This window comes from Montipora capricornis, chromosome 13 (genome assembly GCF_036669925.1).
Source record: "Montipora capricornis isolate CH-2021 chromosome 13, ASM3666992v2, whole genome shotgun sequence".
NCBI lineage: Eukaryota > Metazoa > Cnidaria > Anthozoa > Scleractinia > Acroporidae > Montipora > Montipora capricornis.
The window spans coordinates 34,178,702-34,191,201 of NC_090895.1; the positions used below are offsets into that span (position 1 = coordinate 34,178,702).

Sequence of the window (12,500 nt, forward strand, 5' to 3'; positions counted from 1 at the left end):
TTTAGTCGGTGATTCAATCGTAAATGTACAACATTTGCTAAGAGACGACTCAAGTTGGCTGGAGAAGAGAAACGTATCGACAACGTTGGTCAATATTTAACAAAAAAAATATCCTGAAATTCAAGGGGTGATAAACGCTTGGCATGCAGTCCAACAATGCTGGAACGTTAAGCCATGGATTATCATCATATCTTTATTTACCCTCGGATTTTAGAAAAGCTAATATCTCCGAGCATTTACCCTCCCAAACATGATACACCACAGTTAACAGACCACAACACCGAGAACTCCATGCTCTCCATGGATTCCAAGGGTTTTAACCAATAACTTCCCAAGAGCAACTTCTTTGGTTACTTTAGCGCAGGACTGCTTGCTGGAGACTCGCGAGAGCAAGTCAATAGGCTGATTTAGCAACTGAACGGGAACGTCATTGGCGACGACGCGCGCAGAAAAAAAACCTATGAGAATTCAGAATAGAATAGACTCCACTCTTTTCCTCTCTATTCTAAATTCTCATTGGTAGTTTTGCTGCGCGCCACGTCGCCACTGACGTTCCCGTTCTGTTGCTAAATCAGCCTAATTGTTATATTTGAACTTACTTGGATCCCAAGTTGTTTACGATGAAGGATGTGGCAGTAAAAGATACTCGATCAGGACGCAGGGATCGGACAACCAACATCCTCTGGAGCTCATTACAAGCGTTTTCCCATTCACCTGAATTAGAGAACAGGAACATTATCCCGAGAAGAATGACTTTAATCATCGTGAAAAAAATACAAAAAGACAGGTAAAGTGAATGAGTGACTATGATCAAAACACTGTATAGGGAACAAATCCTGAGCTATATCAGCTTACAAAATCATTTATAATGGAGATTCTTCACCTTCTTGAGGCGTTATCAATTTACCTAATATCTCACACACTGCAGTACACCTGCCCCCTTTATCAATATTGGTGAGACACTTCCGTTAAAAAAAACAGCATTTCTAGCTACCAATACCCGCCGTATCTACAATTTCAATCTTTCCCACTTCCCCCCTCCCTCTCACCCTTTCAATGTTAACTGTTTTAAGTTTTCAAAATTTTTTTGCATTGCTAGCAACATTGACAAGGAATGGGGGGGGGGGGGGGGGTGGATAAGAGTGGGCTGCAGTGTGGGAGATGATAGGCATGTAAATTAACAACGCCCCAAGAAGGTTACGTGTCTGCACTAATTTTGCAACTTGTTGTTGCAATACAAAATAATAGATCCGGCGGGTATCAAAAGCTGGAAAAGGTGGTTTTTAACGAGAGTGTCTCGCTAATTTTGCAACGGCTCACCTGTTGTAGCTGGAACGATTTGCAGAAGTATAGAGGTTTTGCACGACAGCCATGTTGCATGGCAGGAACAATGAAAGTGTTTTGCATTAGAAAGAACATTTGTTCCCATAGGAAAAAGAATCTATTGTTCCTGCTATGCAAGACCTCTATTCTGGGGCCTGTTTCTCGAAAGTCCCGAAACTTTACGGGCCATTTTCGGGTGTCACAATTCCCTCTGTATCTCAGGAACGGAGGGATTTAAGTCGTCAAATTTCACATTTAGTTTGCTTTTTGTTACCTTGAAAATATCTTAAAAGATCGGCTTTCCTGAACAAGCGGTTGGCAGATTCACAAATGGCTTTCCGGGCCCGAAAAGTTTTCGGGACTTTCGAGAAACGGGCCCCTGGCCCGAGAGATGGCAAACCGGATTAACAATTATCATCCGATCCGGAAAGTTGTTTTGTTAGCTAAACTGGATTGGTTTGCTATTTTGTTAATGACATATACTGAGTAACAATCGATTACCTGGTAATGGCGTGTTTTCAGGCTCTGAACTGGTGTACCAAATGTTCCAGTCTCTGGGATATTGTTCAAATGATGTTACAATTCCATGGAAGTTGGGAAGTCTGACAACAAAATAACAAATGAACTTGGACGTCACCCTTTTCGATGGTAGTATAACTTGCTTGGGTTTTAGGGACAAACTCTTAAGTATAATAATAATGAATTTATAGTGCGCAATAGACCTTTTTACCGATACGGCGGCCATTTTGATTTCTATTGTTTCAAATAGCTATTATGGGATGCCCAGGGGGCAAATACATATTAATTTGCCCCCTCGGCATCCCATAATGTCTTTCGAAACAATAGAAATCAAAATGGCCGCCGTATCGGTAAAAAGGTCTATTTTCCATAAAAATGTTCAAATGCGCATGACAGTCAGTTAAAAAGTAAGATCTAAGATTTAAATTTTTAAATGCACGATAATATATCACAATTAGAAAATGTTACAAACTAAAATACAAAACAAGATATATGCTAAGTTGTAATCATAAAAATGCTGAACTAAGTAAGTGTGTTTTAAGCTTAACTTTAAAAACATAAACAGACGTAGTGCGTCTGACATCGAAAGGCAAAGCATTCAAGAGCTTTGGAGCAGCGCAAGTGAAGGACCTATCACCAAGTGTTGCTTTGGAGATAAAACGAGGGTGATTAAGTAAAAGATTATATCTAGCTGGACACTTAAGAGAAATAAGAGAGGATAAGTAAGACGGAGCTAAGCCATGAAGAATCTTAAAAGTAATCAAAAGAATCCTAAACTCAATTCTAAATCTAATTGGTAACCAGTGTAAGAATCATTAAATTCAAGCTGTTCTGAAGAATGCATTGATATTAGGCCTTACCACCATTTTAACATTAAAACTGAAAAACAATTTTTTGCAATAGATCACACACACCACTCCCTCTCTCAAATTCAAAGTTGTTCGTCCAAGACTTGAGTATGATCATGCGTTGCCAGAAAGACTTCGACAAATTAAAAGCGGAAGATTGCGGATGCCTCGCTGAAGTCCAATAAGGGTGCAGTGTGCTACGAACTTTTGCAGATGCTACAAAGGAGGGTCTAATAACTTACTTATCAAGCTCTGTGACGTTGTCCCACGAGCTTTCATTGAGCCACTGAGTGCAAGGGTTGTCCATTTGTCCTTCCCTGTCCAATACCTGGAGTGGGAAAAGCCAGTTTTTACGCGCTCCACATTCTCAACACTAGACTTGCAGCAGTTATCAGTCACACGCGCCCCTCTCAACGACTTTTTTTCATTTTTCGAATGGAAATTTAATTTGGGTGGACGTCATTCAAATGTTTCCATGACAATAGTTCTGTTCACTTGGCGGCAGTCGAATTCGTCATGGAAACATTTGATTGACGTCCACCCAAATTTTGAGGGGCGCGCGTGACTGGTAGTCGCTGTAATGTGTCAACAATGCAAACAACACTGAAATCACTAACACTTCCAATATAATTTAGGGCTTTTTTCTTGGAAAACTTAACGGCCTAGCTTCACGTGCAAGCTATAACACTAACCTAAATTATTTTTTTCAAAGAAATCACCATTCACATGATGAAATACGTACCACCCCTCCTCTGAGGAAAAAGTTGTATTCATCCATGTTGAGCTTGCCAGCAGCTTCAAGGATCTTGGAGCACATTTGGAAAGAGAACAGCAGTTTATGGCGTTCAAACAATCCACGGCAAGTAAACCTGATTAATGAAAAAAAAAGCTATCATTTTTACAGAATACGAATCATTTGTTGAAAGCAGAAGCAAAGAAAGGGAAATGGCAGCCCCAGAAAATGTGTCAATATCGTTTCCCCTTTGATTCTCAGGCGTGATCGGTACGTAAATTCTCTCTACAATTTCAATGAAATGTCAGTCAGACAGGTATTGAGAATGAAGAATATTCTCAGCTTAAGAGGTGTGATCTTGATATAACACCAAATTCTCCTGACAACCCAACACAGAAAGCCATCATACTAGTTAGGAGAATGAGCATTTCGATCGTGGGTTACTGCTACTGCCAAGTCAAATGATAGAGCGATTTTCAATTAAACCAGAGTAATTACTAGGGCCAATCAGAATAGACACAGGTAATGAAATGAGCCGGTCATAACACGAAGGCAATGCATGCAGCCAGCTATAAGCCTGGAAACACATGGAAACAATTACTGCTAAGATAATAAGATCTATGTTCCCACTTACTTGTATACAGCATATGTATGATAGTCATTCAAGTTCTGTATTCGGATCTCCAAGTTTGGACTACGCTGACTCTTCTCAATCGAGTTGTTGAACAGATCAATGTATGCGTCGAGAGAGAACTGGTACATAGGATCAATCTTGCCCATGTCATTCAAAACGAAAAACAGGATCGAAGCTCTTTGTGCGCATGGCCGGTAACCCTGGAAACGAAAAAAGTTGGATAAGCATATACTGAGAGCATGGTTGAAAACCATCAAAACTGTAATCTTTTAAAGCAGCCGAAAACATAAAGCAAGATATAAGCCTTGTTCGCAACCTAACGACTCCCACTGCATCACTGAAGGGTTATTTCAAACGTTCGGGTTAGTTTCACGCTTCCTTTACAAATCAGCTTTCGATTCTCACCTCTCTTGCGGCGTCAATCTTGATCTCAGTTTGTTCACTGACTTGAAGCTGTTCGGCAACTTCCTGTGATGTTGTTTTAGATGAATTCAGCGTGTTTACTAGTTGTTCATCATCCAACAGCGACCCTTGAGCTGTCTGCAGTAACCTGAAACATAAGAGTGTTTATATTATGATATAGGTCTGATAACCCTGGTCTCAAATTTTCTTTTCATTTTTAGCTCCTAGCTAATGCAATCCAAGCATTTACCTCAAAATCTCATCTTCTAACTCTTCAAGTTTCCTTTTGTTTGCAGCAATGTTAATAACAAGCGCGTCTTTCTGTTCTTCCAGCTCTGGCTTTTCTTTACGGACGACGATTCCAAGCAGTTGCGCCTCAAGACCTGTTAAGAAACATTAAGAAGAGTCATTTTCAGGTGAGAGACAAAAGAAACCATTTAGAACAATAATAACAGACACCCAATGAAAAATAAAGCAATCTGAACGCTGAAGAAATACATGTAGCCGGCGCCGAGCGTGGGAAGAAACATACGCAGGCATACTTATATTTGCAAGGACTTCTGATTGGTTGAGAAAGTAGAGCTAAAGTATTTAAGCCAATCACTAAACCCACCAATGTAAAAGTAAAGTAACCGGGGTTCTTCTCATTGCACTTCAGAAAACTGAATTTTTCTGTTCTCCTGCGATGCCACGGTACTGAGTTAAATCCTAACTTTATACCTCAGATCACCAAGTATCAGTTTCAACAAAACACAATTCGATATTGCTAATAGGACCCAATTCACATACCTTGTTCTTTGACAGCAAAGTTAACAATCGTTGTTTTCGTGGAAATCTCTGGGGTGTAATGAGGATTGCTGAGTTTAGTTGTAATGTAAAAACGGAATTCGGGGCTGTACTCCACTTCCTTGTCACCGAGCCGGATTAACCAACGACCACCTGTGATAAAAATGAAGAATACTAGTTAATTGAATGCAATATGACAATGATGTGTCATTTATAACACACCTAAATGTACTCAGTTAAACAATTTGCTAAGTACGTTTTAACTTTTTAGACTACCAAGCGGTAAGAAAGAGCCCTGTATTTTCAAAATCTTTTGTTCAAATACCCTTTGAAATTTATTGGTCCCCCTAGAAAAGAACTGATGAGTTATAGACTTTATTCCCTAGCGCTATGAGAGACGAAATGGTTTACAATCATTTGAAGCTTGCACAGGGCTGGTTTACACTTACCATGCAGGCACAAGCAACGTACGCAGACGCACCGACTTGTTTAAACTGGTGTCCCTGGTTCCCTAATGACTTGGCATATAATGGTTGTGCTTAAGCTTGTGTCTAAATCAACCCCTATATGCGCTAGGGATTTGGTGAACGTAGATTTTCAAGAGATGTGCCCCCACCCCTAGGGAAGCAAGCTTTTAAATACTCGTTCGTCGTGAACTAAAATCTAAGCAAACTTCTCCAAATTGACCCAGGGCAGCCAATATCCTCCGATGTCGCTACAATGGAAGCACTTCGTCCTTGCTCGTCTTAACACACTTCCATACTCAGTAGAATTTCAATATAGCTGTATATGTGGCTTTAAGATATTCAGACACGAACCTGACTTCACAATTGATTTGTTCAAAATTGGGGCCAACGATGGATCCAACTCTTCCTAAAAAAAAAACGAAAATAAGGAAAAAGCTAGTAGTCAAATTAAAACCACAGCAAAGGCCGGAATGAATGGTAATAGACGCTCAATTCGCAACCAAATGAACCACGGACGCCTTACGAACTGAGAACAAACATGTACATACTTGAACATTCTGAAGGAGAACCGGATTCCCGAACTGAATGGAGTTCTCCAATGTTCGAAGGTAGTCGGATTGTTGCAAGTCAATGATCTTCAGACCCTAAAGAGAGAGACAAATAACCATTGATTCGTTTATTCATCTTGTCGCATAGCCGACATTAGAGCGGTTTACAACTGAGTGTCGAAAGTAATTAGTGAATTGCAGTGGTTTTGCATTAATTCACTCAGTGATTGGTTCAAAGTTCTCGCGCCACTTTTTCAACCAATCAGAAGTGAAACCAAAACCAATCGTGGCTCGCGCGTGCACATTTTCCCGCGCCCTTTTTGTCGGCCACGTGTAATTACTTCGAGTTTGATTGGTTTACTGGATTGTCTCCGTCCTTTTTCATTGGCCAAAGTAATTACTTTGGTTTTGGTTTTACGACACACGATTGAAACTCGCTCTAGCAAAACGTGTGGTGTAACATAAAGTGTTTGACCGTGGTCAGTGAGACCAGTTAACTGCTACCAAACTGCTCCAGGTTGAAATCCTTGATTTGATATGTAGTGTTCTCAATATAGTGACATTTCTTGTTTACAAACATTGACGTCACATTTCTTTTGACATTCAAATTTGGCAACCACGGAACAAAAAAAATCATTGTTTCAACAGGCAGTTAGGTTCTGGTTGGCACATTAATAACAATGGGTGACGTCACAAGAAACATCGCTATTAGTTCCTCAGTGTCAAATCAATTGACACCTCTGAGGCCCCGTTCAGACTTCGGGCCCATTCCGCAGCACCGTGCCCGGGCACTAAAATGGACGTCGTTCAGACACCCCAGTTCTAACAACGGAATGATTTCTTCCTTCGTCCACTTTGCACCGACCGCCATTATCGTGACTGCATCACAGGGAAGCATGGGAAAATGCGCGGGAACTGACGACAGCGTGTTCAGACAAGTTCCCGTTCCGGGGAACGGTGCCCGAGTATTACCCTTGGAGGTAGTGCCCGCAAAGTTTGCTCGGGCACTAACAAAAAGCTACGTTCAGACTAGTTCCCGAGAACCGGGCACCTAGTCTGAAAGGGGCCTAAGTCCCTGTTATGGACTCAATTCAGCACTGCCTGAAGTCAAAAAGCAAACGTCTTGATATGCATTAGACCGATTCGGCTAACTCAATGTTGTACCCAATTCAAATCCTTTGGGAATAAAACGTTTTGTTTAAACTATTTCCAAATCATTTAAATGTGAATGCTACATTATCATGCAAATGCAATGCACAAAGAACCTTAACCCCGAGAGATTTAAATTGGGTACAACATTGAGTTAGCCAAATCGGTCTATAAAATGCGCTCTATCAGTATTCTCTACCTTCGAATGCCGCATAACACACCTTTTGTTTGCCTCTCAAATTTTGCATAAACTATTGTTTACAAATGCTCTTTATGCAAAGTTTGGGGGGGGGGGGGAGGGAGGGCAAACAAAGTGTATTATGGGGCATTCGAAAATAGAGAATAGGATAATAATAATTTTTAGAACGGCCAATGCTAGCTTTAACTTGGTTGTGGTCATTAGGCCCGATGTAGTTGGCCATGATTTGGTGGAACCTATATTGTAAATTTTGACAATGCTGCCACCGGATGGGCCAAGGCCAAATGAAATGGTAATGGATTTCTAGCACTGACCTTCTTAGTTTCCATGTTCTTGATCCATTTAATAGCTTGTCCTTGTGGATCAATCATCAGCGGCCATCTACAAGAGATGTGGAGATGTACCAATGAAACACTGAAACCTCTCATTTCATTCGTTAGTCATCCTACCGTCTAATATATGCACAATGACCTCATTGTTTTCAATGAAACATTACAAGGAGTTATAATTCACAACATATAAGTCGTGGTTTGCCCTTTTTATTACAATTTATTTTCACAATATATCCACTTAAACGAAAATCTCTGTACAGTGGAACCGCGCTATAACGAAGTGCCACGGTACGAAGCGAAGACTCCGTTAGAGCGAGTTTCTAGTGTCGTAAAACCAAAACCAAAACCAAAGTAATTACTTTGGCCAATCAAAAAGGACGGAGGGTCGTGCCACCAGAGGCCCTTTGGCTCAAACGTTTACACGTTAAATTATTTTGTAATGTTCTGTCCCATTTTGAGGTCTTTTACTTTTTTAAGCTTTGGTAATAAATTCAGTTCAAAGATAACAAAACACACACTTGAGTGAAGGTCGCTCGTTTCTTCTTTAAAGGAGCTATGTCACGCAAAATGATATAATTCAATGATTCGCAAAATGAGAATGAATGAATGAATGAAACATTGCAATAACCACTTAAAACTGTTGAACAACATAAAAGAAATAATGCAAAAGGAAAGTGAAGCATGGATGAACATGCACCTATACACCTATCAATGTTAAGCCCGAGGGAGGGGGGTGGGGTCGGGCTAACCAAGGGAGTTTGATTGTGTGGTCTGTACCCAGGGAAGGGATTTATATCGTATGAAGGACATTTGACCACCTTCACTTGCCACCAGGTGGGGATTTTCACCAGTTATTTTGTCCCAGGGGTAGGGAATGTGAATTTCTTTTTAATGAAAATGTCAAAATCCCCACCCCAAATATGGACAAAAATAAGATCTAAGCTGCACGAGCGGGAAAATGCACGAGCTACGTTACATCCAAATAACGAAATTTTTTTAACTAAAAAAAACTCTACCTCTGAACCAGAGTTTACCGCTTCAAGGTCATGAACTTCTCGTTTTGTGTTTATACTCATTTACTACATTGACAAAATATTGGTTTGAACGTTTTTGCCAATGAAATCAACGAGTGTTTTCGTAGTATGCGTACCTGCTTCCTCGGGTTACCATAACACCATTCTCGGTTGAAAAGGAATCTGACGGTAAACCCTGTTGGAAATTGAACCACACTGTAATTTATACAAGTTTTTAAAGTCTTGAATACTTGTTTTAAGGTGTTTCCGGGTCTGGGGCCCGTTCCTCGAACGTCCCGAAACTTTTCGGGCCTTTATGAGGTTCCACAATTCCCTCTGTATCTTAAGAACGAAGAGATTTTAAGTCAGCAAACTTCACTATCACTTTGATTTTTGTTATCTTGAAAACAGGTCAAAAGACCAGCTTATGACAAGAAGCGGAAAGCAGTTTCGCAAATGGCTTTTCAGGCCCGAAAAGTTATCGGGACTTTCGGGAAACGGGCCCCTGGTATACGGTTCAAGCCCGAATTTTCAGGATAGTCCATTTTGTAAAACTGTGATGGTAGTTACAAAGCTCAAAACTTAACGTACTCGGGGAAACGTATAAATGATCAGAAACTTGGCAGGACTTGCAGTTTCTGATTTACCTTGCAAAAACGATTTGTGTTTAGGAATCCGATCTTCAACCGCAGGCTTTGGTCATTGTTATATGAATACATCACGAAGTGAAAAACACTAAACGAGTAATATAAACAAACCTGAATGTTCCATTCTCTGACAGTGGTGGGTTTTGCCAGGAAGTTTGAAAACGAGAAATGGGGATTGCACGCCACGTGTAACTGGCGAACCTGAGGAACAAAGAGGGACTCCGAAATGTAAATCAAAGTTACAGTGATCGTAAAAAACCGACAGAGGTTGTCGGCTGGCCTATCTTTTAAAGAACGACATTCACTTAGAAATGAGGGTAATGAAAATGGTTATGATCCTTGCGACGTTGTCCAAAGGTAAGATCGAACGAGAAAAATCTCCGGTGGCAAGCTGAACTTGCAACTGGAGTATTTTCACGTTCGAGCTCGACTCCATTGACAAAGACGAAGTTTAACTCATTTACAATGATTCAAGAGCCTAGTTATTTGATCTAGCCTATATTCTCAAATGGTTATTAATACAAAAAAAAGAACAGCGATAAAAAAAAATATTATAGTTCCAGCCATATAATCCAAAGGTTACTTCAAACATGACAGAGTTTCAGTTACAAGGTAAGCTAGCCACTGGAGCTTTTCACAACCGAGCTTCATTTCGCCAACAATCCCTTAATTTTCTACATCTAAAAACAATTCAAGCGCGTTGAAATTCAATCTTGACAGTCAAGACACTACAGCTGCCCCCGCTGTTAAGTATAGACGTGGGCAGGATTCAGTGTGTCCAGGGCCAAGGTAGAAGAATGGCCGTTTACAAACGGAGAAGCTTTAGCATAGGGCCATAGGCCAGTTTCGTATTCTAACGGTTGTACTGGATCTAGCATGAAATGGAGGCTAATACGGGCAAATTAATTTGCATTTGAAAAGATTTGCCCGCATTAGCCTCCATTTCATGCTAGATCCAGTACAACCGTTAGGATACGAAACTGGTCTATTGATGTTGAAGGGGGGATAAAACAAATCAGTACCGAATATGAAAACCTTGCGCGTTGCATGGTTTAGTGTCGTTCGAAATGTAAGGTGTAGAGGGTTTGATCATGGCGCGGATACGGTGGTGTACCACCCTAATGAGAACTGAATGACAAAGTATTGTTTAAAAATATATAGAAGATAAAGATTATATGAAATTTATGATATATTCGAACTGCGGAGTATGGACCTCTCGGTAAAAGTAACACAGCAATGTTTGTATTGGGGGCAGCGGAAAAGGAGAGCTTTTTCTCAAGATAACATCCTCTAAGAAAAACGCTATCCGCCATTTGATTTTAATGGCATAGATTCAAAATGAATTTGTAATATCCTCAAATAGTTTTTTCCCGTCAAATTAGGTGACACAAAAAAGTTACTTTTATGACTTCACAAGTTATTCACTTCATTTCCTGTCAACAGTTTCAGGTTAAATTCCATCTATGCATCAACAACTTATCCCCACTCTTTAGCAGTTATCGTGTATGGTGGAACATAACCAGCCCAATCTGCCATAATCCCCTCAAATGCCCGAGGTGATTCGTGTTAAGAAAAACCTGTGATACACCTGGTACAACTAAACAGCACCTGAGCAAGCCACGTTTTCTCTACAAGTTCGTCCCTGTAGTTGGAGAGGAAAGGACCAGCATAAGACAAGAACGCAGCAGCGATCAAACAGTCACCCACAAGGTAACCAATGTTCTCCTCCAGAATCTGAAAGAATGATGAAGAAACGAACGTGACCGTGACATAAAAACAGATCATTCCACGGTCCAGGGTACTACTCTACTGCTGCAGTTTTCTGAGTGATGATTGAGATATTTTTCACACCCTTCTAAATTAGAACTTCATTTAAGTTACGGTGCAGCGTTAAGACAACTTGATTATTACGATCTGTCGTCTCATTTGGTAAGAACCTTCAATTAGTTACGAGAATCAATGCAACGAATAGTCAAAAATCTGCTGGCAGATAATTCACTAATTTAAAGGATACCGAGAACACAAGGCAATGTTAGAGAAGGGCGACAAAATTGCTTATTACGTTGTGTGATTTCCTTCTTTCAAAGAAGAAAATACTGATTTCACGTCCCAGTACTGCTTCATCCCTATCAAATAATGTATATTAAAACAATTGAGTTTTTGTGTACTTCAGCAATTGGAATCAGCCTCAAGCGTAATTATCACAAAATCCTCATTCGACAGTAGTTTCAAATCACTTTTCTTTCTGTAAGTTGGGTAACTTATATCTCGGAGAATTTACCCAACCAACTATACAAAACCATTTATTTTTTTAAGAAATATCACTTTATTTTGCTTTCTGTCAAGCTATACCAAACCATAATAAACTACACAAAGACCAGACACCGAAATAGTGCATGAGTACTTAATCAAAATTAAAACGTTGCCACACAGGGCCAATAGGATTTCTTGCCTTACCCTAAAAGTCACATAATTTGCTGGTTTTAAAGCATCGGCAGCATCATTTTAGGGCGCTTTCCTTCTGTCAGAACTGAACGGCCAGACCGGGCATTTGGAAGGACTAACTCTTCAACGTCTTCAAAGTAACACATTTTGAGGATGATCTATACTCCTCCAGAAGTCGGATGCGAGGAATTACCATGCAAGTGTTCCTTCAAATTGTTGCATGATTTTCTTTGAGAACTGGCGGGTCTGACTCGCCAGTTCTGACAAAAGGAAAGCGCCCTTAGATTCATACTTATCGTTCCTAGCATATCAATAGAGAAAACACTCACACGTAACATTGGATGTTCATGTTCCTTACCTTCACGCTGGCTTCCCAGCGATCTCTCTCTCCTGCCAGTCCAGACACCAGTTTACCAGCTCTTTCTAGTTTTAGCTCAGTGATCTCAGCTTTCTTT

The 12,500-nt window shown here is 40.3% G+C and overlaps 1 protein-coding gene across 1 annotated transcript in view; it reads right to left on the reverse strand.

Annotated features, from left to right (window-relative positions):
• Positions 1 to 12,500, reverse strand: part of LOC138028385 (dynein axonemal heavy chain 2-like) — an 82,621-nt gene that overhangs the window by 9,131 nt on the left and 60,990 nt on the right. The window contains 15 exon segments of the mRNA XM_068875907.1: positions 600 to 714; positions 1,825 to 1,925; positions 2,933 to 3,018; positions 3,433 to 3,559; positions 4,058 to 4,257; positions 4,463 to 4,607; positions 4,710 to 4,842; positions 5,249 to 5,398; positions 6,064 to 6,118; positions 6,261 to 6,356; positions 7,923 to 7,989; positions 9,091 to 9,149; positions 9,712 to 9,801; positions 11,209 to 11,334; positions 12,404 to 12,500. The exon segment at positions 12,404 to 12,500 is cut by the window's right edge and continues 68 nt beyond it. Of these exon segments, the coding sequence (XP_068732008.1) occupies positions 600 to 714; positions 1,825 to 1,925; positions 2,933 to 3,018; positions 3,433 to 3,559; positions 4,058 to 4,257; positions 4,463 to 4,607; positions 4,710 to 4,842; positions 5,249 to 5,398; positions 6,064 to 6,118; positions 6,261 to 6,356; positions 7,923 to 7,989; positions 9,091 to 9,149; positions 9,712 to 9,801; positions 11,209 to 11,334; positions 12,404 to 12,500 (1,647 nt within the window).